Source organism: Rana temporaria, chromosome 5 (assembly GCF_905171775.1).
Source record: "Rana temporaria chromosome 5, aRanTem1.1, whole genome shotgun sequence".
Classification (NCBI taxonomy): domain Eukaryota; kingdom Metazoa; phylum Chordata; class Amphibia; order Anura; family Ranidae; genus Rana; species Rana temporaria.
Window position 1 is genome coordinate 121,586,775 of NC_053493.1, and position 27,732 is coordinate 121,614,506.

At 43.7% G+C, this 27,732-nt stretch overlaps 1 protein-coding gene across 1 annotated transcript in view; it reads left to right on the top strand.

Moving 5' to 3' along the window:
* OSBPL10 (oxysterol binding protein like 10) overlaps positions 1 to 27,732 on the top strand; it is a 592,524-nt gene that overhangs the window by 312,254 nt on the left and 252,538 nt on the right. Inside the window, exons 5-6 of the mRNA XM_040353085.1 lie at positions 11,142 to 11,349; positions 24,121 to 24,272. Of these exons, the coding sequence (XP_040209019.1) occupies positions 11,142 to 11,349; positions 24,121 to 24,272 (360 nt within the window). The remainder of the gene's footprint in view (positions 1 to 11,141; positions 11,350 to 24,120; positions 24,273 to 27,732) is intronic.

Here is a 27,732-nt window from a genome sequence, read left to right on the forward strand (position 1 = left end):
CTTGTCTCTCCTCAGGTGGACTCCCCACCGAACAGCTTCCTCTCAAAGGAACAACGCTTGGGATCTTCTCAAGATTGGGGACCCAGTCGATCACTGGGGCCCGGCCACAGCTCAAATGTTCTGGACCAACGTGGTCCTGGAACCAGGAACACCGCGTGTCACACGCACCCCGGCCTGAAAGGCCATTTCGCCAGGGCGCTGTGCTGTGGTCACCCTAAAGGTGGGTGCCACACTGGAAGAAGACCCAGAACAAAGGCGTCTGCCTCATAAATACGCAATCAGCATGCACAGTGAGGAAAAATTCTCCCACTGCTGCCACCTGCCATCCTGGGGTGTAATCAGAACCCCAGAAGCAACAGAATTAGTTCACAGCACAGCCAAGCTGAGACAGAGACCCAAATTCAAGCAATCAGCCTGGTCAGAGCCAACTAACTCTCTGACCCCCTCTAAATTTAGACTAGCACCGGTTCATAGAAGTAACCAGGCGCAACATTGAGATTGTTGATATTTTTCCACAATTTTGGTTCTCAAGTTCTCAGACAGTTCTCTTCTTCTCTTTCTGTTGTCCATGCTTAGTGTGGCACACACACAATGCAAAGAACTTCTCTCCTTTTTATCTGCTTTCAGGTGTGATTTTTATATTGCCCACACCTGTTACTTGCCCCAGGTGAGTTTAAAGGAGCATCACATGATTGAAACAATCTTATTTATGCACAATTTTGAAAGGGTGCCAAGAATTATGACCAGCACATTATTGGAGTTTTATGTGACATTATGTCCAATTTGCTTTTTTTCCACCCTCTTTTTGTTTTGTTCCAATACACACAAAGGGAATAAACATGTGTATAGCAAAACATGTGTTGCTGCAATACTTTTCTGTGAGAAATACATGATTTTCTGGAAAAATTTCTGGGGTGCCACAGATTTCGCCCATGACTGTATGACCAGCCTTGGATTTAACTCAACTTTTTACATAGTTAGGGCCCTTTCACACGGGCGGACAAACGGTTCGTTTTTTACAAGTCCGTTTAATGCTTCCCTATGGGATTGCAGACGTTAGCGGATTGAGCATCCGCTAACGTCCGCAAACATCCGCCTCCGCAAAGATCCGCTTTTTCAGACGGAAGAAAACCCTATTTTTCTTCCGTCTGCCGGATCGGATGAATACGGACACACGGTTGTATTTATCCGATTCCCCATAGGGGAGAGCGGAGGAGAGACAGGGCGGTCTCTGCACAGTGTGCGGGGAACGCCCTGTCCGCCGACAGCTCAGCGGGGATTTACGGATGATCCCCGCTGAGCCAACGGACACACACGGGGCGGATCAATACGGATCCGCTCCGTGTGAAAGAGCCCTTAAATATATGATACATTTAATGACTTTTATAAAAGTATATTTAAAGGTATTTTACAATCTGCTTGGAGCTCGGTTTTAACCATTATATAACCACAAATTTTCCTAGCTAAATAATTGGTGACTACATTTGTTTTCTTTTAAGTTTTCCCCTCTGTTTTCACCTGGTAATCTGCCCATTAACACACCTCCTGTATTAGAGTGCCCCCACTCTAATAAAGGAGTACAGGGGCACCTTGGAAATGGAGTGTTATATGTACTAGCTGATTTGAAATCAAACTCCAGGTCACACTGCAGTTACAGCACCCATTTATTTTCTTTTGGGATAAAGATTTTACATGAATAAATACGTAAAATCTTATGATTGTAAGCAACCCTGTCAGTAGCAAAAGGTTTGCCTCAACATTGTAAGTGATACATTTCAAGAGAGCTTGTTCTTTTGAAAAACAACTGACTTACTGGGTGGATCACTAAGTGAAAAAAAAGGAAAGAATGCTTAAAAACAATTAACTCCATGCAGTCATCACATTTATTATTATTATTATTATACACAATTTATATAGCGCCAACAGTTTACGCAGCGCTTTACAATGTACAGGGGGGACAGCACAATTACAGTACAGTTCAATACAGGCCCCTCCTTCCCCCTTCCCTTCTACCTTTATTATGGTATAACCAAACCAACGTCAAAGTAAGGGAAAGGAGAAAGGGAGAAAAAAATTTAAAAAATAAACACCACCACCCCAAAAAAGAAGGAAGAAATAAAAAAATCAGATAGATTAGAGCTGAGTGGGATGGGTCCCCCCGACCCCAGCCTCCCCTCACAAAATTGCCCAGCCTTCAGGGAGCCGGGAGATACGCAATTCAGGGATTCCATACTCTCTCAAACCTAGCTTGCTTATCTCGTCGTATACTGGCCAGTTTATCAAGAACTACATTTTAATGAATATTTACTATGTGCAGTTTTCATTCAGATGACGCGCTATAATCTTACATGGCAGTACAGGTGCCCTTTACCTTTCTATCTATGTAAGATTGCAAATCACCTACTTACCTTATGGGTGCTATAAATCTTCTTAATGGAATGTTCCTGCATATCTACTACAGAACAAGCTGTGTCAGCTCAGCATAAATTTGATTGGAGGTCTATATAGTATTGAAAACTGTGCGTCTCAGTGCACATGATGTTCTATTAAGAACAAATGGATTGATCTAGGTCTTATACAGTATCTGTTCATGGATTCTGAAGGAATTTAGTAGATAGCAAACATTCAAAGCACAATGGTTTTTATACTACTTTAACTCTCAAAGCATTGTTCTAAAAAAAAATATATATATATATATACGAGTATATAAGCCAAGTTTTTCAGACCTTTTTTTAGGGCTGAAAATACCCCCCTCGGCTTATACTCGAGTCAGTACCTGAATTCTTGCCAGGCATCCATTTTTTTAAAAGTCGCGGCTTCCTCCTGGTGTTCTGTTCCGTGATAGGCATTTGACACTTTGTTCCACCTATCACAAAGGTCCTCTCATCCTCGGACAGTTTCCCAGCAGGCACTGTGTTCAGTGTTCCGCCAATCGTGGATGTCCTTTTGTTCGAGGATGAAAGAATGTCCGTGATTGGTGGAACACTGAACACAGTGTCTGCTGGGAAACTGAGGATGAGCGTGTCAAATGATGGTGTCAAATGCCTATCACGGAACGGAACACCAAGAGGAAGCCGCGACTTTTAAAAAATGGACGCCTGTCAAGATTGCAGGTACTCGGCCACAGAGGTATGGCACAGTGGTATGGCACAGTGAGACTGCAATGGGCAGAGTGAGGTATGGCACAGTGAGACTGCAATGGGCACAGTGAGGTATGGCACAGTGAGACTGCAGTGGGCACAGTGAGGTATGGCACAGTGAGACTGCAAGGGCACAGTGAGGTATGGCACAGTGAGACTGCAATGGGCACAGTGAGGTATGGCACAGTGAGACTGCAATGGGCACAGTGAGGTATAGCACAGTGAGACTGCAATGGGAACAGTGAGGTATGGCACAGTGAGACTGCAATGGGAACAGTGAGGTATGGCACAGTGAGACTGCAATGGGCACAGTGAGGCGTGCGAATGGCCATTGTTGACCCTCTTTTCTGCTTACAGTAGCTGCTGCAGTCTCACCCTCAGCTTATACTCGAGTCAATACGTTTTCCCAGTTTTATTGTGGTAAAATTAGGTCCTCTGCTTATACTCGGGTCGGCTTATACTTGAGTATATATGGTATATACAGCCCTCAAAATTTCCACTCGCCTACTAGCATTTGGCGAGTGGATTTAAGCTGGGGGCAAGTGATAACAGGGCTGCATAACCAATCTCCCTCCAATCTGTGCCTACACTTAGAGTCCCGATGAGATTGGCGGCCGAAGAGGAAAGGTGCATGCTCGGGAAAAGTAGTCTGGTGAGCCACGCACAGGCAGAGCAGTACACAGGTGCTCTCCTTACAATTCTCATTAAGCCATGGGACCTAACAGTATGGCCTCTCTGAGCCTGCCCCCCTCCCCCGGGCCCCGACCAATGTAGCTGGAGAGCAGAAGGTAATGAGTGAGGTGGAGGATTGCAAAAATTACCACTCCGGTGCAGCGCTCACTGAAAGTTGCCCTGACGTGAGAGCGGCAGCCTTCTAGTTTGTGCAGTTTTCTTCTCCTTGTGCTCTATATAAGTGTCCAACAGTTTAGCCTGAGCACTGTGAACAGACTGGTCTCAATGTGTGCTGTGCGCTGTCAGTGTGCGCTGTGCTATGGTGTCAATGGCTGTGCAGTTGTGTGGATCTCAGCGCTGGATTGTACTCCCTCCCGCTGTGCTGCAGCTCCTCTCCTCTCTGCCAGCCTGATTAAAAGGGGGAATTGGGGACATGCAAGCGTGGAGCCGCACACAGGCTCCTGATGATGAGATGAATGGGAGAGAGAGAGAGGATGGATGGGAGTTGCAGAGGAGACAGCAAGAGAATGGGGAAGAGACCCAGTTCTAGTCCCTGTCCCTCTGGTCTGCCCCCAGTGCCCTGTCCCTCTGGTCTGCCCCCAGTGCCCTGTCCCTCTGGTCTGCCCCCAGTGCCCTGTCCCATTTTGTTAAAGTTGTTGTTGGTAATATTTAATTTTGTAACTTGATTCTGCATAAAACCTTGTCATTCCATGAGATAATCTACGAGGGCGTGTTTACGGGTGCAATTAGGCACAGGACAGTGTATGAATTAGGTGGGGCAACTGGTGGTGAGTAACTCTTGAGGCCTGGCTAGTAGCTCAGGACTTGAAATTTTGAGCCCTGGGTATATATATATATATATATATATATATATATAAACAAAAGGGGGTCCAACCTGGCACTAGAAAGGTGTACCTAATAAATTGTCTGAGTGTGTGTGTTTATGTGTATACAGTATATATATATATATATATATATATATATATATATATATATATATATATATAAAATAAAAATAAAAAGATCTTACATGTTAGCAGTTTAAATAACAAATATGTCATCATCTGTTTCTGTTACGGTAAATGATCATGTACTGTTGTTTTGTAGGTTATTTGTGTCCTTCTTGTTATACATAGAAGTGCCTTGATGCATATTTAATGTGCCATTTAATAATACGTATAATAACATACATTCAAAGTAATGGAATTAACTAAGCATGGGCTATAAAAGCTGTTAGGCTACATTTAACTTGTATTAGCTTCTAAGGTATTATAAATAAACACACACAATCATATATACTAACTAGACTATAAATGTGATATGTATGTAAACATGTGAAAATTTTCACGACAGAGAAACTGCTTGGTGGTGTACAGTCTATGCAATTCCGTATAAAATGTCTTTGAGTTTTATCTGTATTGCCTGGGCACCACTCTATGTTAAATAGTCATGGTAAAGGGCTACAGTTTCTCTTAATATATAATTGAAATGTGCGGAAATGTGCCTATCCCTTGCTGCGCTGTGTTGGCACAGATTTAAATGGAAATTGTCCTTCCTATGTGTGTCACAGGCATTGAGCAGAAGGAAGCACTCCTAGAAGTGCTACATAGGGGAAATGATCCCCATCCAAATCTTTACTGAGAAAATCATTTACTCACTTTGTAGGCAATGCCAGACATTCCTAACAGAACATTGCAGTGTTTGTACTTTCTACCAAGCTGCATTAAATTCACAATAGAATTCAATGTTTTTCAATTGTCTTCTTTTCACGTTACATGGATCACCTTTTAAGTCAATGCTGAACCCATTTCAGACACCAAACACAATCAATTTTTTCCCTATCCTTTTCAGTGTTACTCCAGTCTACATTTAAACATACCCACCAACTTAAAGCAGTTGTATACCCGCTGACTTTTTTTCCCCACACCTGTAAGGGAAAAGGCATAATGAGCTAGTATGCACCGCATACTAAGAATACTTACCTTAGAATGAGGCGTCGGTGTCCCTCTCGGTCCACGCCAAGGCAGCTGACATTTCTGGGTATCACGGCTCCAGCGCTGTGAGTGGGTGGAGCCGCGATGTCGTCACTCCCGCGCATGTGCGCGGGAGACTTCTTTCCGGCAAGGTCTGGCGTCTGCTGGGCCTTCAGCCGAGAATCCCCTGTAGTCAGCGGCGCATTGCAAGGGTAATATCTCCTAAACCGTAAAGGTGCTTTGGGGCAGGTGGGTGCTTTGGGGAAGGGAGGCCCTGCACCCCCCACCCCAAAGCACCTAGTCCCCATGTTGATGAGGACAAGGGCCTCTTCCTGACAACCCTGGCCGTTGGTTGGCGGGGTCTGTGGGCGGGGGGCTTATCAGAATCTGGGAGCCCCTTTAATAAGGGGGTCACAGATCCCGGCCCACCCATCCGATGTTCAGAACAAATTTTAGCGTCCTGTGTGCATGGAGTGAATTTTCTGTCCCCTCAAAATAACTCAACACACAGCCATTAATGTATAAAGTGAAAATTTCCAAATGTATCCCAATTAGCCATTTTCCCTCCCCGGTGTCATGTGATTCGTTAGTGTTACATGGTCTCAGGTGTGAATGGGGAGCAGGCGTGTTAAAATTGGTGTTATTGCTCTCCACTCTCTTGTACTAGTCACTGGAAGTTCAACATGGCACCTCATGGCATAGAACTCTCTGAGGACCTGAAAAAAAGAATTTTTGCTCTACATAAAGACGGCCTAGGCTATAAGAAGATTACCAAGACCCTGAAACTGAGATGCAGTACTGTGGCCAAAACCATACAGCGGTTTAAGTGGACAGGTTCCACTCAGAACAGGCCTTGCCATGGTCGACCAAAGAAGTTGAGTGCAAAAGTACAGGACACAGGACCCTGCTGTCTGTTTTTATGATCTCCCTATTGCTTGTTACAAAACTGAGGTTAGCTGGGAGTGGAATGGGTTATATGGGGGATGTCCTAGCAGCTTTTTTGCCAGTGTCCAATCACCTGATGGTAGCTGCATATAACCCAGTTGTAAAGACTAAGGCCGGGTACACACGGACAAACATGTATGGTGAAAGCGGTCCGTCGGACCGTTTTCACCATACATGTCTGCCAGAGGGCTTCTGTACGATGGTTGTACACACCATCGTACAGAAGTCCGCGCGTAAACAATACGCGGGGCGTGTCCGCGGTGTCGCCGCGTCGATGACGCGGTGTCGCCGCGACAATGACGCGGCGACGTGGGCGGCCCGCCTTTAAAATGCTTCCACGCATGCGTCGAAGTCATTCGACGCATGCGAGGGACGGCGGGCGCCTGGACATGTACGGTAGGTCTGTACTGACGACCGTACATGTCCGAGCGGGCAGGATTCCAGCGGACTGTTTTAAAACAAGTCCAGGAATATTTGTCTGCTGGGAAAAGGCCCGGCGGGCAAATGTTTGCTGGAATTCAGCCCGCTCGCGCCCACACACGACCAAACATGTCTGCTGAAACTGGCCTGCGGGCCAGTTTCAGCAGACATGTTTGGTCGTGAGTATGGGGCCTCAGAAGCCTGTGTGCCGAAAACTGATTTTCCAAAAATCCTATTTTACGGTAGTGGATGTATCAGATACCTTTTGTTACGTCTAGGGCCAGTCAGCAGGGGACACCATTATTTTACCTGATATGTGCAAATACAGGTGAGTAATGGCATTATTGATCTTTCTGTGTGGTTTGGTGCACTTTGTGGCAAGCACCACCTGCTGCTGTGGGGGCAATTACTGCTGCCAAGTAAGCTAATCATTTGATGTTTTCCATCTTGCAGGGACTCTCAAACTTTAACAGTTTATTTCTTTCTTAGAACTTGGAAAATAAAAGTGACCCGTCCATATCTGCATAATAGTTTAATGTCTTTACATCCTGCTGTTCAACCTGTAAAGCTTTCTGAATGCACTTTTCAGGAGTAAGATGTCTTGTGGTTTTCCTTCTGCTTATAGTTCTAACCTGTCCCTCGGAATCACCCCAGTCCTCAGTAAGAGATGTGACATGGCTGTCATGTTGGAATCAAGCAATGCTACACTGATGTTGCTCAGCATGTACCTAGTAACCTGAGCTTTAGTCGCTGTGCCGCCTTGTCTTACAGCCCTTCAAATGAGATGTTATTTTGTCACAAAGAGGTGCAAAGTAGCGAGAAGTGTTCATTAGTGTCACGGGCCTGGTGTCCGCAATGAGAGCAGCTTTGTCCAGGAAAAACACTGTGTCCTCATTATTAAGTTCCACTCTGCAGGATCTCATAGGATGAAACTGTTTCCTTAATGTGCTTTTGTAATAATGAGGTCGAAGATCACAACCATCCTTTCATCATAGCCATTTCCAGCTTCTTCTGCTGTATGTATGCCTGCTGCTGCATCACATTGCTTGCATGGGCATAGGATCAAAGTGAATGGGTGCAGGACAGAGGAAAGACTGCTCTGTGAATTCACTAATGGGAGCTTTCATCTTATTGAGAAGCATCAATGCCACTTTACCATCTATCCTAAAGCACAGTGTTACAGGCTGTGTAATAGCATTCCTCTTTTATTGTTTTTATTCCTCTAACCCATTTGTGGCTGGCCCTATAAAATTATTAAACTTGTCAACTTAAAAAAAAAAATTTGATAACATTGTTATTTAACAATTTAACTATTTAAACATAAAGCGGAGTTCAACCCAAAAATGGAACTTCCGTTTAATCAACTCCTCGCCCCCTTACATGCCACATTTGGCATGTCATTTTTTTTGGGGGGGGGGGAGTGGGGGCTTCAGGAGGAGTGGGACTTCCTGTCCCACTTCCTCCTTCCACCGAGGGGCTGCAAAGGCGAATAATCTAATCGCCTTTTGGCAGCCCCTCCCTGTAGGCGATCGCCTGGGACACATGACAGGTCCCAGGCGATCGCCTGTCCAATCGGATGGCGCCGCGCGCGCATGTGCAGTGGGTGCCCGGCCGTGAAGCCGAAAGCTGTCACGGTCAGGTGCCCACACTTAGAATGAAGACGCAGGCCGGAGAGGGGGGCAGAGGAGCGGAGCCCCGGTCGGCGCGTCGCTGGAACGTGGAGCAGGTGAGTGCATGTTTATTAAAAGCCAGCAGCTACACTTTTTGTAGCTGCTGACTTTTAATAAACATTAAAAATGAGTGGAACACCCCTTTAACTTACATATAGGCATCTTGGTGCCAAAAAAAAGTGAATAGTTGCTAACATATTTCCAAATGTGTGCAGACACCCTCTAGAATGGCACTCCTAATGTATATACCGTATTTATCGCGGTATAGCGTGCTCCCGCGTATACCGCGCACCCCTAAAGTGGCCCCCAATCCTGTGGAAAAAAAGTTTTTTTGTTTTTTTTGTACTTACAGTTTTGGTGTCTTGCGCGGCGTCCATCGGCGGCCTCGTCGCGTCCGGCGTCCTTCTGAGGCTTCGGTTGTCCTCTTCGGCGGGTCCGGTGTCCGTCTTCGGCGGGTCGGGTGTCCTCTTCGGTGGGTCGGGTGTCCTCTTTGGCGGGTCGGGTGTCCTCTTCGGCGGGTCAGGTGTCCTCTTCGGCGGGTCCGGCGTCCTTCTGCGGCGTCCCCGCGTCCTCCCCGCTGGTTTCCCGTGCCGAGTTTGAATACTGAAACCGACATATACCCAGCGCAGTACACTCGTGTATCGTCGGGCAGGCTCTTCAACTGTCGCGCTGACGTCCTGTACGCTCAGGACGTCAGTGCGAGAGGCCCCCGAGACTGCCCAAAGATACACGAGTGTACTGCGCTCGGTATATGTCGGCGCAGTATTCAAACTCGTGGCGGGAAAGCGGGTATCGGCGTATATCGCACACCCACGATTTTGCCCTGATTTTCAGGGCAAAATAGTGCGCGGTATACGCCGATAAATACAGTAATTTTGTCTTTGATTAATATGTGTGAACCATTCAAACTGAGAAGGCCTTATGTATTTTAATTGCTGTGCTGATGGCTTAAAAACACTTGGGGGGTTATTTACTAAAGGCAAATTCACTTTGCACTACAAGTGCAAACTACAAGTGCAAAGTGCACTTGAGATTGCACTGAAAGTGCACTTGGAAGTGCAGTTGCTGTAGATCCGAGGGGGACATGCAAGGAAAATAAAAAAAACAGCATTTTAGCTTGCACATGATTGGATAATAAAAATCAGCAGAGCTTTCCCCTCAGATCTACAGCGACTGCAATTCCAAGGGCACTTGTAGTGCAAAGTGGATTTGTCTTTCGTAAATAACCCCCTTGGATTTGATTTCAACAACGGGTAGAAATGGTATGAAGATCATTTTGTATCTTTTTCACACTGCCGCTTCGTTCCTCTGTCTGTCTACTCCATAGGAACTTGATAAAATACAAAGGTGGATTGTCTGCAAATAAGGATACAGTGATGGACATAATCAACCACTTGTCGGGAGTTTTCTACTTTCTTTGATGGAGCATGTAGGGTGCAAGGGTTTTAAGAGTTTACATTTTTACATAGAAAATATACAGACATATCCCACTTTTAAGGACACAATGGGTTTTATTTAGAGCCCTTTCACACTATCGTTGGCGGTAAAACACCGCTATTTTTACCGCTGACGCTATGGGCAGATTTGCGGCGCATTTTGGCCGCTCGCGAGCGCATTTACCCCCGGCTGAGAAAGCAGCGCATTGCGGGCAGTATAGCCGCGCTGTCCCATTGATTTCAATGGGCAGCAGCGGAGGAGGAGCAGTAAACACACCGCTCCTTCTCCGCTCCAAAGATGCGGCTAGCAGGACTTATTTTTACCGTCCTGCTAGCGCACCGCTCCAGTGTGAAAGCCCTTCAGGCTTTCACACTGGAGTGAATGGGGACAGATTTTTAAGGGCGTATTGCAGGCTCTATTTTTAACACTATATCGCCTGCAATACGCTCCAGTGTGAAAGGGGTCTTACTAAAGCTGTAAAGTGCAAAATCAGGCTCACTTCTGCATAGAAACCAATGAGCTTCCAGGTTTTATTACCAAAGCTTAATTGAACAAGCTGGGTTTAGAATCTCATTGGTTTCTATGCAGAAGTGAGCCTGATTTTGCACTTTCGAGCTTTAGTAAATAAACCCCATTGTGTACTTAAAAGTGGGGTATGCCAGCTTCCCGCCCACTAATCAGCAATTAGAATACTGCTTCTGAGCTGCAAACAATACTACCCATTTTTTCAGTATGACAAAGCAGTGAGATTCAAAGCAGTATGTAGACTCACCTTCTAGAGTATAACATTAATTCTTTCTTATTATTTGGGTTCTTTATGGATGTTTAAAAATCTAAGGAATTTAAATAACCACGATTAATTGTTTTTCCGTTTTATCTATCAGGTCATGGCTGAGGTGGAAGGGCAGCAGAAAAATCTGGTACATGCCATTGAATCCCTTTCAGGCAGCGGCCCTCTATCTGCCTTGGATCAGGACTTACTCCTCCTGAAAGCTACCTCAGCTGCCACCCTTGTCTGCCTTGGCGAGTGCCTACATTTACTACAGCAGAGTGTATATCAAGCTGGGCAGAACAGCAAAACTGTGATGACAGGTGGGATTATAGAAAATTAGAGTCTTATGTGGTTTACAAAGTTTAAGGAAATTAATGAATTGCTGGAATAGAAGAGATGAGTGGCTCGCACATCAGACCACAACTGTTAAATCTTAAAGGGATTGTACCATCAGAAGGTTTTGTAATCTTAATACATTCTATGCATTAAGATAAAAAGCTTTCTGTGTGCAGCAGACTTCCTCGGCCCCCCTAACATTTACCTGATGTCACTTTCTGTCCAGCGATGTCCATGAGTGTCTCAGCCGTCCGAGATTCTCCCTCCTCATTGGCTGAGACACAGCAGCGGCACAATTGGCTCCTGTTGCTGTCAATCAAATTCTGCTAGCCAATCAGGGGAGAGACGGGGATGGGTCCAGGTGATATGAGACACCGGCGTCCTCCCTCGGAGTAAACTACATTTTTTAGTTTCTCTAGACCTGATTGCGTTTTTTTTGCTTTACATACTTCCCTGTGTACTTCCGACCTTTGGGGTGTTTAATTGCCTGGTCTCGCTGGTCTTCACTGAGGCATTACCAACATTGTGAGCACCATCCTTTCTTGGCTCCTTGGATGGACATCACTGTTTTTAAATACTCTGTGGCCATTGTATGTATTTTTACAACCTTTGTCAACATAATTAATCTGCTCTATTATTGCACACACCCCTAATGAAAGAAGGATTTTCGGAAACCCGTCGGGTGTTTTCCATGGGCATCTGCCATGGTGATCTCATCACAGTAGTCCAGGGACTATGTAGAATTGTATTTTCTGCTGCTCTTCATTACTTCATTTTTATGTTGACTTATATGCCTATCAACCACTACTGCTGTTCTTTTTTTAATTAATTGTTACATTTTTTTTATATATCATTTTATATATATTTCTTGCTTTTGGATTCTCTATTTTTCTACAACAACTATATAAACTATAAAAAGAAGGTGCACACTAAAACAAAAAAACGTAACTGTTGATGAGTTTCCACTAGTGGAGTATAGAAATAGATAGATAAATAAATAAATATGTAAATCAATCTCAAATACCAATCAGTATCATAAGATAAAAGTTGCAGCAGCTGTTTAAAATAAATGAGAACTCACCTATTAAAAAGCATTACAAAGTATCAAACCAATAGACCCAAATCTGGATCAAAACATGATAAAACAGCGCTAAGGTTGGATGAAATACAAAATCACATAAATAAATAAATGAATGATGAAAGTCCCAGAGTGGTTTTTCAGAACACAGTTCAGAAAGTGGTAAGTGCTTCTAGGGTTGGAATAGTAGTGCACCCTACACCAGCTCCCAATCTTCACCACAAAAGTGAGGCACACTCCCCCTCTGGGGTTCATACTCACCAGATGACTGAATAAAATGAGCCTTGTATACAAATTCCTCCTGTTTAGACCTCCAACATCACTCCAGAAGCGGCAAGTGTTAATTTCCACTCACGGTTCATATAAAACACAAAGGCACTGACATAGTGTAATTCTGCTTTAATAAGATAAAACCTGTGTACCAACAACCCGCTTCCTATCTACGTACAATGTATTAACTTGTAAAGAACATAAAAGAGTAGTCACCGCTCTCCTCCGAACACAGGGGCCGCGTTTGTGCTGAATGCACAGTGCAGGAGATACCGTATTTATCGGTGTATAACGCGCACTTTTTTCCCCCTAAAATCAGGGGGAAATCGTGGGTGCGCGTTATAAGCCGATATAGTTTAAAAACGGCATTGTACATACCGCATATAGTGCCTTGGGAGCTGCGATCTCAGGCGACAGGCAGGCATCAGAGACAGGGGGGTCCCGGTACAATCAGATCCAGCAGACACCCAGACCCGGCGGCAGACACCCCCCCGCCGCCCCCACACATAAGCCAGTCCAACCTCCGCAGCCCTCGTAGCGTAGCCACGGTAATGCTCTGCACTGCTCGCGAGAGCCAGACTGGCCCACGTGCAGAGAACAGCAGGAGAATGCCCGCCGCCGGACCCGACAGAGCATATACAGGTACAAATCATTAAAGGCAGAATTATGCTCAGGAATGTGTGAAACTAGAATAAATGTCTGCAACGAATAGAGCCTTCAGCCTGGGAAGCTAAATCCAGCAGCCAAGGCATTAACTGTTTGTCTCACCCCACACCATTCCAGAATGGACTGGCGCTATGTTATCAAGTACTCATCTGTACAGGTACAAATCATTTACCGTACATGAAAAGCTAACTAAAAAAAAAAAAGGGCTAAGGCTGTTGGTCGTAAGAGAGCGATAAATTATAATGCCAGCGAGGGAGGAAGCAATGAATGACACTGCCTGACAGGGGGGAGGGGGAGCTAAAAGAAACACTCATCACACACTGGCTGACAGCCCCCCTCCTTGCAAATAGTTTGTGTCTCTTTGCCCTGCCTTGTCAGGCATCAGTGTTCACTGGTCTTAACCACTTCAGCCCCAGAAGGATTTACCCACTTCCTGAGATACCCTTATTTTGCTTAAAAGTTCAGTATTTAATTTTTTTTTTCCTGAAACTTCCTTCTTAAAATTAGGGTGCGCGTTATATGCCGGTGCACGTTATACACCGATAAATACGGTACCTTTCCTGGTTACGATGAGCCAGCGCTGGAACACACTCCTCTCACTTCCTGGTTACGCCATTGTAGCCACGCCCTGACACGTTTTGTCACTTCCAACTTCAACAGAGGGCGTGGCTATGCAGCATCATTGAAAACTATTTATCATCCCTCCTCCACGGCCATTGGATCAGACGATAATGCCCGCCCGCTCCCATTGGTGCATTAGAGAGCGAAAGACAGGCAGGACAGGACGTCAGCTGTGTCAAGTCACAGGGATAATTAGAAATAGTCATTTTAGAGACTGCACATAAAATTTTAACAGCAATTATACATTATAATTCGGCACATTTGCATAATTTAGTCATGCTACTCGGTGACATTATAAGGAAAATAGCCTTCTTTATATAAAAACTGTATAGTTGTAAAACATTGTATTCAGTATCTGCCGGAATTAAACAGCAGAGGGTGTCAGTATGAATCCAAAATGACTGGAAACATAGATTAAACATCTGCAATTAGGGTATAAGCCTAGGATTAGCGGAATAGGCCGCATGTTATTACTAAGTACCCCAACTATTCATATACTGAATACGACTGTGTGCATTTAAACCTTAGAGCAAACACATGTTTGCAATACATATACAGATACATACCTAAATGTATAATCTCATAAACATAAGTATGTATATATGTAAAAATAAGTAAATAAATAATAAATGGAAGAGGAAAAAAGAGGGAACAAACGGAGCTCAAATAGAGACCTGTGAGCAACTCAAAAGGCTCATTAAATTCATGTCCGCAAAGGATAAATAGGTCATAAAGGTTAAAGGAAACTTGTGTCCACAATTGCCCACTAGGCATGTATATTTGAAGAATATCAATGTCCTATAGGTGAAGTATATTTAATATATATATACAGGTCATTCTCAAAAAATTAGCATATTGTGATAAAGTTCATTATTTTCTGTAATATACTGATAAACATTAGACTTTCATATATTTTAGATTCATTACACACAACTGAAGTAGTTCAAGCCTTTTATTGTTTTAATATTGATGATTTTGGCATACAGCTCATGAAAACCCCAAATTCCTATCTCAAAAAATTAGCATATCATGAAAAGGTTCTCTAAACAAGCTCTTAACCTAATCATCTGAATCAACTAATTAACTCTAAACACCTGCAAAAGATTCCTGAGGCTTTTAAAAACTCCCAGCCTGGTTCATTACTCCAAATCATGGGTAAGACTGCCGACCTGACTGCTGTCCAGAAGGCCATCATTGACACCCTCAAGCAAGAGGGTAAGACACAGAAAGACATTTCTGAACGAATAGGCTGTTCCCAGAGTGCTGTATCAAGGCACCTCAGTGGGAAGTCTGTGGGAAGGAAAAAGTGTGGCAGAAAACGCTGCACAACGAGAAGAGGTGACCGGACCCTGAGGAAGATTGTGGAGAAGGACCGATTCCAGACCTTGGGGGACCTGCGGAAGCAGTGGACTGAGTCTGGAGTAGAAACATCCAGAGCCACCGTGTACAGGCGTGTGCAGGAAATGGGCTACAGGTGCCGCATTCCCCAGGTCAAGCCACTTTTGAACCAGAAACAGCGGAAGAAGCGCCTGACCTGGGCTACAGAGAAGCAACACTGGACTGTTGCTCAGTGGTCCAAAGTACTTTTTTCGGATGAAAGCAAATTTTGCATGTCATTCGGTAATCAAGGTGCCAGAGTCTGGAGGAAGACTGGGGAGAGGGAAATGCCAAAATGCCTGAAGTCCCGTGTCAAGTACCCACAGTCAGTGATGGTCTGGGGTGCCATGTCAGCTGCTGGTGTTGGTCCACTGTGTTTTATCAAGGGCAGGGTGAATGCAGCTAGCTATCAGGAGATTTTGGAGCACTTCATGCTTCCATCTGCTGAAAATCTTTATGGAGATGAAGATTTCATTTCATTCGTATGGACGTCGGAACAGCCGTCGTATTTTACGTCGTTTGCGTAAGTGTACGTGAATGGGGCTGGGCGTAGGTTACGTTCACGTCGAAAGCAATCAGTATTTGCGACGTGATTCTGAGCATGCACGCGCATGCGCCGTACGATCGTCGCTTCATTTACATGGGGTCACGATTCATTACCATACAACACGCCCCCTACCTGCCTATTTTGAATTAGGCGGGGTTACGCCGGAACATTTGCGCTACGCCGACGTAACTTAGGAGGCAAGTGCTTTGTGAATACAGTACTTGCCTCACTATGTTACGTCGGCGTAGTGCAAATGGGATGCGCTACGCCGAACTAAAGAAGCGCCGCTCTACTTGAATCCGGCTAAATGTGTTCACAAGCAATTAACAAATCAATCTAGAAATGTTTAGGAAAAACATGTGTGCTTGGCTTATCAAAATACCCGTTATGTGAATAATGTTGGTTTGTAGATCGTGCGTTAAAATTGAGACCAGAAAAGATAATTTAGTAACGAGAGCGTTTCTATTGTGCTAAAACAGAATCCTGGGAAATGGGGAGTTCTGTGAACTTCAAGTAGCCCTATCACAACCTTAGAGAGTTTACACACTAGTGACTTATAGCCGGATTCAGGTAGAGCGGCGCTTCTTTGTTCCGGCGTAGCGCAGGTCATTTACGCTACGCCGCCGCAAGTTAGAGAGGCAAGTGCTGTATTCACAAAGCACTTGCGTCCTATGTTACGGCGGCGTAGCGTAAATGTGCTGGCGTAAGCGCGCCTAATTCAAATTGGGAAGAGGTGGACGTGTTTTATGTTAATAAGGCATGACCCCACATAATTGACGCTTTGATCATACGGCGCATGCGCCGTCCGTGGACGTATCCCAGTGCGCATGCGTCGGATAGAATGCCTAAGATACGTCGAACACTGCCTACGACGTGAACGTAACTTACGCACAGCCCTATTCGCGTACAACTTACGCAAACGACGCAAAAAGATACGCTTGTTCCGACAGCCATACTGTGCATGGGCTGCGCCACCTAGAGACCAGCTTTATCTTTACGCCGGCGTATGTCTTGCGTAAACGGCGTAACTAAATGCGACGGACGTACGTACGTACGTTCGTGAATCGGCGTATCTTGCTCATTTGCATATTCGACGCGGAAAACAACGGAAGCGCCACCTAGCGGCCAACGTAAATATGCACCCTAAGATACGACGGCGTAGGAGACTTACGCTGCTCGTATCTTAGCCTAATTTAAGCGTATCTGGTTTCCAGAATATGCTTAAATATACGACGGCGCAGATTCGGAGTTACGACGACGGATCTACTGATACGCCTGTGTAACTCTACGTGAATCTGGCTAATAGTGTAAGTAAATCCCTTTAATGTTTTCAGCCAAGGAAGCTGCCATCTTTGACTTTGTTTAATCTACAACTGCCATGATGCTGCACATGTGATCAGTTATGATACCAGCCATTGGATGGCTTGACAGTTTGGTTGAGAGCACAACTAATGGGAGTGTTACATTGCCGTGCCGGAAATAAAACAGTTTTATGGGTTTACTTCTGCTTTAAATGATAAAACAAACCCCAAACGTTTTGCTTTATTATAACAGCGAAGTGTTAGGACTTCCTCTAGTCCTTTTGTTGGTGGAAAGGTTTCCTCCCATCCTGTGTGGCCACCGGGACAGGAAGTGAGGGTAACAGACAGCAAATAATCGAATGACATAAACACGATGATAATCCCTAAAATATCTCAACCCAAGTATTGTTTTGATTAAAGTTTTAAGGATAAACTTTTTTTTAAATATTAGGCTGAACACACTGGGATATACAGCTTCTGAAAACAAAAACTTAAAAATAACATATTTATACAGCTAATTACTTCTAAAACATGCCGTTTTTCCATTCAGTTGTTTTCTTTTTTTGTGTACTGAAAGCCTTTGAATGGTTACAGTAGCTGCACTGTGAGAAGCACTGCGACAACAGCAATATCAGATGCCAGCCATTTTCATTAATATGTGACAAACACCAAGTCAGATCTCACTGTGCTGCCACCAATATGTGAAGATGACGCTCTTAGTCTCACCCCATACAAAGCTTTTTCAGCTTTCAGGACCATAATATAGGTGCCAGCAGACTGAGAGACTGGCAATAGGTTTAGTTAACTACATATTTAATCTGTTAGACACAAAACAGCTTCCACTATGTGTTTTATCCGAAAGGCAAACTGTTCACAACATCGGTGATGACAATTATGACTTTTTTTTTAGATCTGTAATACGCACTGTCACAACATACAGGAATATTTCAAAGATTTACAATATAGTGGTGCTCTTCAAAGAGACAGGGATTTTTCAAGTTCTTGTTTAGTGCATTAGAGATAATTTTAACAATTTTAAATTTTTTACAGAGTGCTCTCATAAAAAAAGACTATTGGCTGATGTTTAATGGTAAAAGCCAGTTCCAGACTGCTGATGCAGCTACCATCTTTGGGTGATGGAGATAACAAAAGTGTAGTATAATTATAAATCTGTTAATCAGTAAATGGACAGTCTGATATCATCAAACAATTCATAAAATATGTGCACAAAAATATAAATAAATTAAAATCAAATCAACCTAGCGCATAAGTGTCCATATTAAAAATTGTGATCATCCATCTTCTCAATCACTACCCAAATTAAACGATATATCTGCAAAATCGATAACAAATCCACCATGTGATGCTTCCAAACAAGTGACAGTGCCAACTCAACACCTGCATTAACAGTAAGGTCATAACTCGCTGAGGTTCCCTTTAAGGGGAATAGGGATGAAGGTCTGATATTCCAACTTGTCAATAATTCCTATAGCCCAAAATCAGCCTCTAAGTTCATGATTGTATATATAAAATTGGAACAGAATACACCACATCTAGTTTTCTCCATTTTGAAACATTTCATTTGTGAATTAAAAGTATTGCACTTACATTAAAAAGCACATAAGCAGTGTTAACTGAGAATGCATAACATCGGAATAATAATCACTGTATGAGATGGCCGCGGGATGATGTCACACTCCAAACTCCACCCCCATATGCGTTGCGTCCGGGGAGGGGTGAACGTCGTCAGTAGTGGACAGAGATAACCCGACCAATCAAAAGGTCTATTTATGGTCATGTAGTTGCCAATCCCTCAGATACAGTTTTTTAAATGCATTAATATTTCTAGTATATCACATGTTACAATATGGTAAACCACATGTGCAGCATGCAATTTCTATTCTATAGACACGGGCGTAGCATAAGGGGTTGCAGGGGTCACAATCGCAACCCCACCCCTAGCTCCAGGGAGCCGCTGAAGCCTCCCTGTCATATTATCATATTCTCCACAAAGTCCAGCTCCGATCTGCCCTAGGGCCCCACAGCCAGGATCCAGTACTGGACTTCCACTTTACCTCCGACAGTCCACACCCCTCTGTTTTCATTGGCTGGGGAGAAGCTGTGAGACATTTCCTGAATGGAAAGAAACATGGGGTGAGAACAGCCCAGGATGGGAAAATGTCTGTGCTGTGTGCATGGAATGGTAACCAAGCTCAGCGAGTTATGAGGAGGAAAGTGCCATCCTGTAGCCACGATGGGACCAATGTCACTGGTAAGGTAAGACACTGCTCAGTGTCTCCTAGTCATTAGCTGAGATTCTCTGTATCCCCCCACCCAGGGATGTCCACTTACCCCACCTCCCTGACAACTAGGAAAAAGACATAAACCTCTGGGAGGTGACCTTCCTCCAACACTTGCCAATACTGACAGAGAAGCCTTCAGAAATTGCTAAAATAAAACCCTTAACATCTCCTGAGGGGCTGCAGGCTACAGATTTTGTGTCACATGGTTTTGTCCCCCCATATCTAAGTTGCACTCCCCAGAAAGCCCCCTGACCACCCCCTCCACCCTGGATGCTATGCCCGGCTCATGAGCATCTTTCCCATTACAGAACTCTGTACTGCTGCTCCTCCGCAGTGCTGAAATCACATTGCTTTGCAACAAAGCCAGTTAGCCACGATCTGCACAAGGTGTATTTGCCTACTGCAACTACACTGTTGTTCTGACCAGAGAATTTCACAGGTCAAAACAGCAACATAAAAGCCAGATACACCCTGTGAAGGCTGACAGACTGTGTGTAAAGAAATGTGATTTCAGCCCTGTGTAGTGTGGGGGGAGGAGCTGTATACAGTGCTGGAATGGGACAGGAGCTCTGCCAGGTGACCTGCCAGGGGTCCCTGTCCTCTGATTCTCCAGTGGTGATCCCTGTCCTCTGATGTAAGGAGAAACTCTTAAGCCACTTTGAGTATCTTGGCGTGCGGTGGGTGTATCTGCATGCACAGTGAAAGTGGTGGTAGGTAGTGGGGGGGGGGGGCCCAGGTCAACTTTTGCATCGGGGCCCACAAGCTTCAGGCTATGCCTCTGTCTATAGAGGCTACAAATAACATGCCTCAGCTAGCCCCTACCACCTGTATATAGACTAATTATGTTTGACATTGAATTGTTAATTCTCCAGCTTCTGATCTGTAGTCTTTATTAATGATTTTATGAGTTGTGTGTAGATTTTGAAACAGTGAATTTGAGAAGGGATCACTTGCAGGTCAGGTAAACCAGTTTTTAGTATTTAGTAGACTATCAAGCCTAAATGGCTTTTACAGAATCAAGTAATCCTGTGTAAGTAATTGTATTGCATGTCAAGTATCCCTAATGGGCTTAATTACCCTGATGTCTAGAGTATGACAAACCTGGATTGTCCTTAACACATTTATGATGGGCTGATTTGATTGATCAGTTGGGTACATTCAGCCTTCCCATACATGGTTCAAATCTTGGCTGGTTCCTGCTGAACTGGCCAATATTTGAACTGTCTATGGCTGGCTTAAGTAGAATTTATGGCAAAGTTGGGTACCCACCTTCCCTAGGTATAGATAGAATGCTGCTAGCCCAATAATTATATAGAAAAGAAAACGTTTTTCTCCCAAGGGCCTATACACAGCTCAAAGAATTGATTACTATTTTTTTAAAATTGTTGCTTTATATATATTTAAAAATAAAAATTCTAACTTTACATAGTATTATCGAATGTCAAAAAATAAAGAAAAAATAGAAGGTTCATGTACATTTAAAATAATAACAACATGAGCTCTGGTGTACAATATTCTAATGGATGTCCAAAATATCATAATAACCATGTACAATTCACCACTGTGGATTGCCATATGGGGTGTCACAAACGCGTTTCAATCTCTATTGGATATAAACGATCTGCTTCAGGGGGAAAAATGTGAATATCTATAATGTATCAAATACATGCCATTAGCATTCGATATCATTTACTTTGCTTTACTTGCATTTGTAACAACCTGTACAGGAAACTCAGGTATTGTATTAAATCCTACCTTTGATGGAAAACCAAATATTATTAACCAGAGTATATTTTAAAATCATCACAGCTGGATTTTCCACGAGGATCACCCAAACGAGTGACGAGCAGGTGGCCCCAATCTGCCTACAAGAGGTCACATGTATGAATTAGGCGTGCAGGGGTACATGGACAAAAGCAAAAAGAGGGGCTGGTAAAGAAGGGAGGGGAGGAGAGGGGAAAAGGGAAAAAATGTATCTATTTTATTTATTACTTTTTTCCCTTTTCCCCTCTCCTCCCATCCCCTCTTCCCCTTCCCCTTCTTTACCAGCCCCCCTTTTTGATTTTGCCCATGTACCCCTGCATGCCTAATTTATACATGTAACCTTTTGTAGGCAGATTGGGGCCAACTGCTCGTCGCTCGTTTGAGTAATCCTCGTGGAAAATCCAGCTGTGATGATTTTAAAATACTCTCTGGTTAATAATATTTGGTTTTCCATCTAAGGTAGGATTTAATACAATACATAGGCCATTGGGAGAAATTTTTTTTCTTTCTATACAAGTAGGGTTTATGATCCGACTTGAAAAGTTGTCCACTATAGGCCATGGAGATGCATTTCTGGGGTTATAGGTTTTGGATCCCTGGTTGCTATGTGGATGCAAGTTAGCTCTGTGTCTCATATTCTAAAATCTGTCTCTGCTGGCTTGTGAATTTTAAAACAAGATTGCCCTGTGTCCTTTCAGACACCTTTGGGGTGCACTGTAAAAAACAGTCTTTCAGACTACATTTGGGTGCATGCCTTACAGAGAATGCATAGTGTGTTTTTATGTTTTTTTTTTTATATTGGTCAGGACTAAAACAATTTTTTTTTAATATTGCCTATGTATTTTGTTTATTTCGTGCCAGCAGGTGTAGCGCTAAGATAATTGTACCTATTTTTCCTTAGCTGCTCCGTTGGTGAAAAAGTCTGTTTACAGACCTCAAATGCTCAAGCAGCAATTTGCACAAGCAAATTGGGGGTTCCTAGTAGAAGACAGACTAAGCAATATCATGCAATGCCAAGCTGCAGCAAGCAAAGCTAGCAAACTATTAGCATGCATTAAAAACGGAATTTACTCCATAAATAAAACAATAATCTTTCCACTTTATAAAACTCTGGTTCAGCCACATCTGGAGTATTCCATCCAATTCCAGTCACCAATCCTCAGGAAGGATGTGCTAGAACTGGAGAGAGTTCAAAGAAGGGCAACACAATTAATAATGGGACTGGAGGACCTCAATTACGAGGAACAACTACAAGCAATAAACTTGTTCTCCCTGGAGAAAGGATGCTTGAGAGGAGATATGATAGCAATATGCAAATACTTCATTGGGGATTCCAGCTTAGGTAGGAAACGATTTAGTCGCAGGGAGTTTAAGAAGACATAGGGCCCCACAATGAGATTGGAATAGAAGCGGTTTAACTTTAAGCTGTGAAGGGTTTTTTTTCACTGTCAGGGCGGTGAGGATGTGGAACTCTCTTCCACAATCAGTGATGTCAGCAGGAAATATTATTGGTTTTAAAAGACTTTTGGACGTGCATCTTAGTGAACATAATATACAAGGATATGGGAAATTATTATCAACATGAACACACACCAATTTCACAGGTCGAACTAATTGGACTTGTGTCTTTATTCAATCTTACCAACAATGTAATGAATCATTCAGAGGTGTGGCTCTTCCCACATCCGTTTCCTTCTCTGAATTCTGGTTGAGGACACATAGGGCCAGATCCACGTAGCGGATCGTATTTTTATGCAGGCGTAGCGTATCCTAGTAACGATAGGCTGCCGCAACTTTGAGAGGCAAATGCTGTATTCACAAAGCATTTGCCTCTAAAGTTACGGCGACGTAGCATAATTCTCCCGGCGTAAGGGCGCGCAATTCAAATCCATGTGATGGGGCATGTTTTATGTTAATACGTCGTGACCCGACGTAAATGACGTTTTTTTTTAACTGCGCATGCGCCGTGCGTGGGGGTAACCCAGTGCGCATGTTCGAAATTAAACCGGAAAAAGCCAATGCTTACGACGTCATTGGCGTCATTGGTGACGTCATTCTACACAAATCCCTATTCGCGAACGACTTACGCAAACGACGTAACATTTTCAAAATTCAACGCGGGAACGACGGCCATACTTAACATAGGATACGCCTCATATAGCAGGGTTAACTAAACGCCGGAAAAAGCAGAACGCAAACGACGTAAAAAAATGCGCCGGCCGGACGTACGTTCGCGGATCGCCGTATCTAGCTAATTTGCATACTCGACGTGGAATTCGACGGAAACGCCACCTAGCGACCAGCGTAAATATGCACCTACAATCCAACGGTGTACTAAGACGTACGCCTGTCGGATCGAGCCCAGATTCCGTCGTATCTTGTTTTGTGGTTACAAAACAGAGATACGACGCGGGAACTTTGAAATTACGCGGCGTATCCATAGATACGCCGGCGTAATTCGTTTGAGGATCTGGCTCATAGAGTTTCAGTTTGACAAAGTGACAGAAACTGAAAGGAGCAAGTTTTGGCTGTGTTCTCTCTATAAAAAAAATTAAAATGTTCTGTTTCACAGGTGCACCCTGTATTAAATATTTATGTGTAAAATAAATATGTTTAATATTGAATAATAGTAGAAAGATGAATACCATTCATAAATACTTACTTGTGTGAATGAGCTTTTAGTTGTAAAGTAATTCTTTTAACATGTAATGATAAGTGTTACAGTATGTACTCTACATGGTTTAGTACATACTGTTAGCTTATATTATAATGTGGTAAGAATATGCAATAAATGTACATAAAAAACTGACAAACGTTTATGTTCTTAGAAAGCATTCTGGGCTGGCATGGACAAAAGTCTCATTCTACAGAAAATCTTAGAAATGGAACTTTCAGCTCCTTACCAACTACCGCCTCAAACCTCACTTGGCCCATACTCTCAAGCATGCCTAAGGACTACCAAATAAATCAGGAAGATGAGGTAAGCCTGATTAGTAAACATGGATCGATCAATGTGGCATACATTCACAGCTAACTCAATTTTTCAAATAAAATGTTCATCAAAATAAAAAACTCTCTCAATTTGCTAAATAGTTGAACAGAACATAATATTTAATGCTGTGCTAAATTGATTTGGACATGTTTCATTGATTTTTACTTCTGAAAACAGTACTGCAAGTAGTACATTAGTTTAATAGTAAACAATGAAACTTTATAGGTTGTTCTAAAATGTAAGAACTGGCCTTTCACATTTTGCATTCTGAAAATACATTAGGCACCATATAACATTTTGTAAATTTTAAAGCGGTAGTTCACCCTGACCCACATGATGTTTCCATCGAGACAGGCATTGTAGCGCGAGCTACAGTATGCCTGTCCCGATTTTTTTAACCCCGTACTCACCTCGTAGTCGTCCATCGTAGATTCCGGCTCCCGCGGGGAATGGGCGTGCCTATGGAGAGGGAGGATGATTGACGGCCGGCCCTGGCACGTCACTCTCCCCGAAGACAGCCGGAGTAGGTCTCGGCTCTTCACGGCGCGTGCGCACAGGCTATGCGCACGCGTCGTGAAGACCAAGCCTATTTCGGCTATTTCCGGAGAAGCGTGACGCGCCAGAGCCGGCCGTCAATCATGCTCCGTCTCCAGAGGCACGCCCATTCCCCGGTATCTTCGATGGACGACTACAAGGTGAGTATGGGGGGAAAAAATTCGGGACAGGCATACTGTAGCTCGCGCTACAGTGCCTGATTTAAAGGTAAAAGAAAAAATTTTTTTTTTTTTCCTGTCGATAGGGTGAACCCCCGCTTTAAGTATATTAGTGGCTTATACAACTGAAAATATGGAAACGACAACCCATAGATTATCACCACAGAATCTTTACGTTACTAAACTTCAAAAGGCAAATTATGGGCCTGAGGCTTGCATGACCATCACAAAATTGTTTGAATTGCTAAGAGATATATATGACCTATTTAGTCAGTAGTCAACCTATGGGAAATGAAGAGACGTGTGACAAAAATTGTTCAAATGTTTGTTAAACCGGCATTTTGTCATTGGAAAGCAATTAACAATTCTTTCTTTGAAGCAAGACTTTGATCGTGTATCCTAACTTATACCTACGACCACTAAAGAGAACAGTTTAACTGGACAATTGCATGACAAATTTGTGTGATGGGTCCAGGTTCTCTTTTGCCCAGTCTTATGCCCTGTACACACGATCGGTTCTTCTGATGAAAATGGTCCGATGGACTGTTTTCATCGGACGAACCGATCATGTGTGGGCCCCATAGTTTTTTTTCCCATCGGTGAAAAAAAATAGAACCTGTTTTAAAATGTTCTGATGGTTAAAAAACCGATAGAAAAAAACAATCGTCTGTGGGGAAATCCATCGGTCAAAAATCCATGCATGCTCAGAATCAATCTGACGCATGCTCGAAGCATTGAACTTAATTTTTCTCTGCACGTCGTTGTGTTTTACGTCACCGCGTTGGACACAATCGGATTTTTAACTGTGTGTAGGGAAGACTGATGAAAGTCAGCTTCATTGGATATCTGATGAAAAAATCGGATGAACCGTTCGTGTGTACGTGGCATTAGGGTTTTGTCAGAAGGCCAACAGAAATGGCTGACTTAAAGATGATTTAAAGGGGAGTTACAGCCTTGTTTATGTTTATTAAAAGTCACTAGCTACAAAAAGTGTAGCTGCTGGCTTTTAATAAACATACACTTACCTGTTCCACTGTCCAGCGACGTGGCCGCCCGTAGCTTCGGTCGTCTCCCCCTTCTCCACCGCCGCCTCCATTGTAACTGTGGGCACCCGGCTGTGACAGCTTCCGGCTTCATGGCCGGGCACTCACTGCACATGTGCGAGCGATGCTGCGCTCCCCGAGTGGACAGGTGATCGCCTGGGACCTGTCACTTGTCCCAGGTGATCGCCTACAGGGAGGGGCCGCCTAAGGCGATATGACGAGTCGTCTAATTGGTCCCTGGGCGGAAGGAGGAAGTGGGACAGGAAGTCCCACTCCTACTGAAGCTCCCCCCCAAAAAAATGACATGCCAAATGTGGCATGTAAGGGGGCGAGGAGTGGTTTAAGCAGAAGTTCCACTTTTGGGTGGATCCCCGCTTTAAGGATACCATATATTGCTTACCTTTGGGATGATGGTTTGTGGCCCAGTAAGTTTGAGACTTAGGCCGCGTACACACGGTCGTTCCAAACCGATGAGAATGGACCGAAGTTCAGTTTCATCGGTCCAAACCGACCGTGTGTATGGCCCATCGGTCTGTTGTCCTTCGGTCCAAAATTTTAAAACATGCTTTAAAATCGAACCGATGGACCGCTGACCGATCGGTCCAAACCGATGGTTAGTACAGAAAAGCATTGGTTTTAAACCCGCGCATGCTCAGAATCAAGTCAACGCATGCTTGGAAGCATTAAACTTCGTTTTTTTCAGCACGTCGTGTGTTTTACGTCACCGCGTTCTGACCCGATCGGTTTTTGGAACGATGATGTGTACGCACATCAGACCGTCAGGCCACTTCAGCGGTGAACCGATTGAAACGGCCCGTCGGACCATTCTCATCGGTTTGGATCGACCGTGTGTACACGGCCATAGTCTCAACTGGTTGTTGACTTGTTCTCATGTCCTTCATTAACAAAACTTAAAATCGTATTTTTCAAGAACATTACGATAACTGTCTAAGTGTCTCATTACTGTAGCCCGGAGATTCATTTTTTCACTTTCCAAAAGAATGTACCCTGGATTTTGTTTGTGCATTGACATTGAGACGTGTTCTGGGATGCGTAGTTTATAGCTTGATAGTATTATTATCATTGTTATAGTTTCTATCAACATTAGAATGTATTTTGTTTATCATCATGATTTTTAGCTTTTTTAGCTTGAGGTTGGGGTTAGTGTAAAGGGTTGGTTTCAGGCACTGTAGGCTCCTATTGTTTTTTTTCCCAACCTTTTTTTTTTACATTTGATAGATAGGGTTATTAGTGCTGCAGCCTAGAAATGAGGTGGGCACATTTTGACTTGCTGTAGTTTCTAATGCACACAGTAAGAAGCTCACAGTGTGCAGTGTAATCAGAAAAGGCTATTTCATAATAGGAGAGGAGCCTGTTAAACATTGCAAGATTGAAGGTAGGACTGAAGTTTAGCTTTAAAGCTGACATTAAAGTACAATGCAGAGTTGGCATCTACTGTCTGAGCCACTTCTCCCTGTATATAGTGCCTGCTAATAGTAGGTCCAAAGGTTACCTGTAAAGGATACATTTTTATATTTACCTTACCATCGCATTCCTATCCACCGTTCCAAAAAAGAATGCACACATGTCATATTTTTATACCTCGACCTTACACCCATAGAAGGGTACAGAAAGGAACCTTTTTTGTAAGCAAAATACTGTGTAGGCAAAGCAAGTATCCAGCAAAGAATA